This window comes from Elephantulus edwardii, unplaced genomic scaffold (assembly GCF_000299155.1).
Source record: "Elephantulus edwardii isolate Elephantulus edwardi_28Jun2011 unplaced genomic scaffold, EleEdw1.0 scaffold00069, whole genome shotgun sequence".
NCBI classification, from domain to species: domain Eukaryota; kingdom Metazoa; phylum Chordata; class Mammalia; order Macroscelidea; family Macroscelididae; genus Elephantulus; species Elephantulus edwardii.
Genome location: NW_006399819.1, coordinates 10,835,111 through 10,840,818, shown reverse-complemented (window position 1 = coordinate 10,840,818; position 5,708 = coordinate 10,835,111). Strand labels below are relative to the sequence as shown.

Sequence of the window (5,708 nt, the reverse complement as noted above, 5' to 3'; positions counted from 1 at the left end):
TTTTTTTTTTCATTTTAAGTTTTGAGAGCTAGGGATTTTGAACATTTCTTCATGTGCTTGTTGGCCATCTGAGTATCTTCTATTGTGAAGTGTCTATTTCTATCCTGTGCCCATTTTTTAATGGATTGTTTACTTTTATCTTGTTCTGGTGCTCATGTATTTTATAAATTCTAGATATAAGTCCCTTATCTGACATGTCATTCCCAAATACTTTTCCCCAGTCTTTGGCTTCTCTTTTTAACCTGTTGGAGAAGTTTTTGGGTGTGCATAGGGATTTGATTCTTAGAAGGTCCCATTCATTTATTTTATCTTCTCCTTGTTGTAGATTACATGGGGTTTTTAAAGCCTGTTATTTTGGGAATGGATGGCCAATTCTTTTCCCTAATCTATCTTAATTAGGATGCTCTACTCTAGAGCAATATTTGACAGACAAGTATTTTGCACAAAAGAGAAGATGAGTGATTTTTTTCTGTTATTAAAGTAATGGAAAAGGTGTTGGTCCCGCTCACTACCCTCCTTAGGTGCATGTTTTGTTCCGTCCCCTACCCCTCCCCTCCTTGCTAGCTTCCAGCTTAGTTCCCTCTACTAGTCCCTCTATCACGCCCCACCTGCGGCTCCTCACCACTCCTGGTTTGATGGCTTAGTTCTCCACCCACTTCCTCTCTACTCCCCAGTGATATTGGTGTTCCTGTGCAGCGTGGGCAGGACATTCTCCTAGTGACCTCTTTTCTCCTGAAGTTTAATGTCTTCCTTTGTCTCAGAAGTGGTATGAAACAAGGGGCACTACTTTAAGCAGTGTTGTGAGGGTTTTTTTATTTCTACTGTCCTTGGTCTGCAGAGTGGTATGGCCAGGATCCTCAGTTCTCTTCTCTACACTCTGTAATGGTTCAGTGACAGGTCCTTGACTTCACTCTTGTCGTAAGTGAAGGTAATTATCTTCACAGGATCTCGTGTATTGGTGATCCGTTTTCAGGCTATCAGGCCCAAAGCTGTGGAGCAGGGAAGCAAATGGTGGTTTGACAGCAGAGGGTGAGGGGTAGGCATATCCCGGTGCAAGGGAAGTGGGCCCGTATCTCTGCAGGGGCCAAGTCTCAGTTCCTGTCAGCTGGCTTGGGTTTATCTCTCTCCTACTTTTGCAGGAATGTTTTATTATATTAAATGAGAACATAGCAGATTGTCTGGATACTCATTAAAAGATAGCGGCTCTTCTGGTTGTTAAATTCGAGTTTAAAAGAGTGTCTTGAAGACTGTAAAATAGAAAAGAATTCCTCCAAAAGACAAAGATTAAAAGTAGAGTTATCCTTAGTGAATTCTGTGTGCAAAAGATAATTTTTTTAACAGGAAAAATCCAGAAAGTGATTAACAAACTCAGAGAATTTTGTAAAATACTGTTGTATATAATACTTTTACAAGAGGTGGGAGTTTTATAATGAAATATTAAAACAATGTCTGGTCTCTTAACTAAAAGTTGCATTTTTTAATTATTAATTTTAAAGAAAGTTTACACAGACTTAGGGTTTTCAGTCATTGATTGTTGCACTTTCTTCCTTGCCCACCCCTTCCCCCCCAATTCACTCTTCTCCTTGAAATGTAAAAGAACTCTTTCATTATTAAGCAGTCCCTCACCCCAAGTCCAGTCCACTGTGCAGCCTTCATTCTGGACTCCTGTCATGACAGTAATACCCAATCATATATCTCTTTTAAACAGTTCTTTTTCTCATCTGTTTTAGTACAGTATACATCATTCCTCTCCTCCTTCTCAGTCTTCCCTCAACCCCGATGTCAGTCTCATTTTACAACAGTGGTCTTATGCAATATTTGTCCTTTTGTGACTGAGCTATTTCACTCAGCATAATGTCCTCCAGGGTCACCCATTTTGCATATTTCATGAGTTCTTTGTTTTTCAGTGCTGTATAGTATTCCAATTCCAGTATGTGAATACACCAGAGCTTCTCTCTCCATTCATTTGTTGATGGGCACTTGGGTTGTTTCCAGCTCTTTGCTATTGTGAACAAAGCTGCAATAAAGATGGGTGTGCACATTGAAAGTTCCATTATTATACAATGGAATAATTTTGTCCTTAATCATTTTTTTCTTTTTTAGTTCATCAAGTGAATGAAGGAGTGCTTTTTGATAACTATGATTTGTTGTTGTTGTGTCCCATCAAATTTTGGGACTGACTCATAGCTGACCCTCTAGTGGGTTTTCAGAAGCAGTTAATCGCATGGGAGGAGATTCCTGATCTTTCTCCTGTGGAGCATCTGGTGGATTCAAACCGAGTACCTTCGAGATATCAGCACAGCTTATTGCCACAAGGCCACCAGTGTCCCTGTGATAACTATGATAGTCTTTATTAACCCTAAAAATTATATTGCTAGAGTATTGCCATTTTCTTATTTTCACTTGATTATAACACTGATAAGATTTCTGTTTAAAGAAATATTTTATGAAGTTAAAAATGCCTTTTAAAAAATAATGCCTCTCAGTATATTTGAAACTTTTTGCTAGGATACTAAATCTACATAAAACACTTAGTAACTCCGAAAGTTACTCATAGGTTTACTAACTTTCTCAACAGACTAGCTCATCACTGGTAGATCTACCTTCAAAAAAAAACCACAGATAGAACAGCAATTTGTTACACATGGCACATTCATGAAGGTTAAAAATAACACGATTCTTTTTTCTTTCCCAACAGATCCCAGATGGGTTTTTTGCCCATTTTTATGCGATATGTGAGCATATTAGCCCTGTGCTAGCCTGGGGCTTTTTGGGGCCTAGGAATTCTCTTTATGATTTATGTTGCTTCTTTAAGGTATGCTTAAGTCATTGAACCATTCTTTTTTTTTTTGTAAATTTAGAGGCAATTAGCATTTTATTGTCTTGTATTTATAGAAGAAAGAATGTTATTTATGTATTTATTTATAAAGGTGAAGTTATAAAATTCACATATATTCAATGTTTAATTTTTAGTGGACCAACACTAATATTCTGTAGACTTGAAGCTTTATCCTAGAGTGGTGGTAGTGATGGTGGTGTGTGTTGCAAGTTGGAACTGACCCATAGCTGACTCTTCAGTGGATTCTCACAGGCAGTAAATCACACAGAGGAGATTGCCCATTCTTCTCCTGCAGAGCAGCTGGTGGATTTGAACTGTGTGACTTTGGGATTGCAGCACAGCTTCTTGACACTAGAACTCAACTAACTCCATTTACCTTTTTAACTTCCCTCTGTAATGGATACATGTTCTTAGATTTTTTTTTTACAATACTACCATATTAAATCTAATTTCTTAATTTTTTTCAGACTTGAATATATCCAAAATTTATAAAGTAAATGAGCTAATTTAGAGACAAATTCTAATTCAAGGGAATATGAATGATAAAATCCAAGTTGTGAATTGAAACTTGTATTCCACTGTCAGTAATTTTACATTTGCCCCAAACTCAAGTTCTAGTTCATTGCAGAACTTGATGCATGTCAATGTGCCAAGACAAGCATCTCTCTTTAATAATCTTGTTAGGCTAAGTTTCAAAGAACAAATAAAAATAAACATAAGTAGATGTTGCACCATATGCTTCTTTTCTTTTAACATGCTTCTTTTTAAGAAATTAAATTACTTTGTTCATGTAGTGTTCATGTGGGATTTGTGTAAATAGTTCAGGAGGTATTTACTGTTAACCAGAACACAGTAACTTTGCTTTCCACATGGAAGGTATGTGTTTAGGTAGACAGAGTTTAAACTGAACCTCAAGTTTATTACTGATGAAAATTCTTAATGTAGACAAGTAATTTTTTCAGTCCTCTGTCTTTCCTTTGTGCATTGAAAACACTTTACAGATTGATTGTTAAGGATACTTCACAGTCTAAGAACTAGTGACGCTATGAAGTGTGCCTTCCTTGTGTTTCTGAACTGTTAGTTTCTGTAGCATAGAAATAAAATATTTCTGGGTTTGGGAGTTTTTCCCCTTTTCTCTGAGACTACATTTTTTATTCCGTAAGCCCGAGAATTAGTACTTAGTCACTAGTGTGTAATTGGTCTAAAAGGTATTAACTTATTAAAATGAAATATCCTTCAACATTTTCCACTTAGATTTGTGAACCAAAATTATTTTTACTTTTTATATCTCAGAGGTTTTATATGTACAAAACCCTAAACATTTATAAATTTTTAATTTTCTAGTAAGTACTAGAACTTTTTTCTCATTTCTTTTTTTAAAATTTTATTTTATAAATTTTAATGAACATTTACAGAGATTCTGGATTTCTATTCATTCATTGTTTCACATTTCTCCCTGCCCACCCCTCTTCCCCAGTTCACTCCTCTCTTTGAAAAGTAAAACTCTTTCATTGGTATACAGTCCCCCTGCGACCCCCCCACAACCACCCTGAGTATACTCCACTATGCAGCCTTAGTACCAGTGCACAGATGTAACAGTACAAACTTCAGATAGTATTATCCCTTATTTTGTACACAAAGAATATTAGACTTAAGAAAGATTATGTCCGGTGTTCAAAGTCCCTTTCCCACTGAGATACAGAACTGGAGCTAGAGGTCAGGTCACATCACTCCTCACTACAATATTAATGTCTGTAATGTAATTGTGTTCTAATAAATGCCCATTTGTTTTGTGTTTATTTTCTAGAATCAAGTTGTTTTCTTTCTCAAAGATATTTTTGATTTTGAGAAGGTACGCTATTCAAGTATAGAGACTTTGGCGGAAGACCTCATGCAGTTACTCATTCGTCGCACGGAACTTTTAATGGCCTATCTTGGAGCAGATGCACTGAGGCATGCGGGTAGCTGCATAAGTAGTCATGGTCATGTTATGGCAAGTGGGCTAGTAGAAGCCAAAGTACAATAAGTCCTATAATAATCATACTACTTGAGTGGGTTATGAAAGAGTTTAACTATTGATTTTGTATAGTACCAAAATCAACAGATTGGTGAATATGGACTCAGGGAAGGTAAAAAAAGAAAAATCTAATAGAGAATGAATCTTGTACTTCTATAAAGTTCTGTCAGTGAATCCTTGTGGAATATATCCAAAGTGGTTTTTTTATAATCCTTAGGTAACAATTCAAGTTGTGAAATGTGTATTTCCCAGAAATACTGCTTGAATTGAAGCCAGTTTTAGCAGCTAATTGATTTGTCGTTTTGAAGCTGTCTGAAATGTCCAATATTATTTTTAGAAGCTTTGCTTTTATGCTTTGTGCCTAGAAAAATATACACTTTAGCCTAGACTTTTGTGGCTTTCATATATGAAATTATATTATTCCTAGTGTCAACATATTTAACTTTGCTTGAAAATGTATTTTTTATTGTAAAGTTACTCATTTGTAACAAACTTTAGACAGAATAGTGTGTTTAATATGTAATGCTTATTATATTGCTTGTACATTTGCCAATGTAATTGAATCAAAGAAATTGTAATAGCTGAGTATCATTATGCAATTGACACTGAGACGTTTACAATCTATAGCTTTTAGACTTACTACATTTGCCAAAACATGTTACTTCGGATTCTATAAGTTAAAGCAGAAACACTGAAAAACTTTCTTTTTAAAGAGCACATTTCCCCATGAATGTATATCAACTGACAGGTTAACACTAAACAAGACAAGAAATTGAAATGTCTTCTGTATAATTTTGAAGCTGTTTCCTAGAATGTGAGGTTTTCCACCTTGGTACAATTTCTTCCTTTGTG

General features: G+C 35.6%; 1 protein-coding gene across 2 annotated transcripts in view; it reads left to right on the top strand.

Moving 5' to 3' along the window:
- Positions 1 to 5,451, top strand: part of FAM73A (family with sequence similarity 73, member A) — a 154,295-nt gene extending 148,844 nt beyond the window's left edge. The window contains exons 14-15 of one of the 2 annotated variants that reach the window (XM_006888591.1): positions 2,699 to 2,815; positions 4,647 to 5,451. In XM_006888591.1, coding sequence (XP_006888653.1) covers positions 2,699 to 2,815; positions 4,647 to 4,865 — 336 coding nt within the window. In that variant the 3' untranslated portion in view covers positions 4,866 to 5,451. The remainder of the gene's footprint in view (positions 1 to 2,698; positions 2,816 to 4,646) is intronic. The other variant, XM_006888592.1, reaches the window with a different exon arrangement.
- The last annotated feature ends 257 nt before the right edge of the window (positions 5,452 to 5,708 follow it).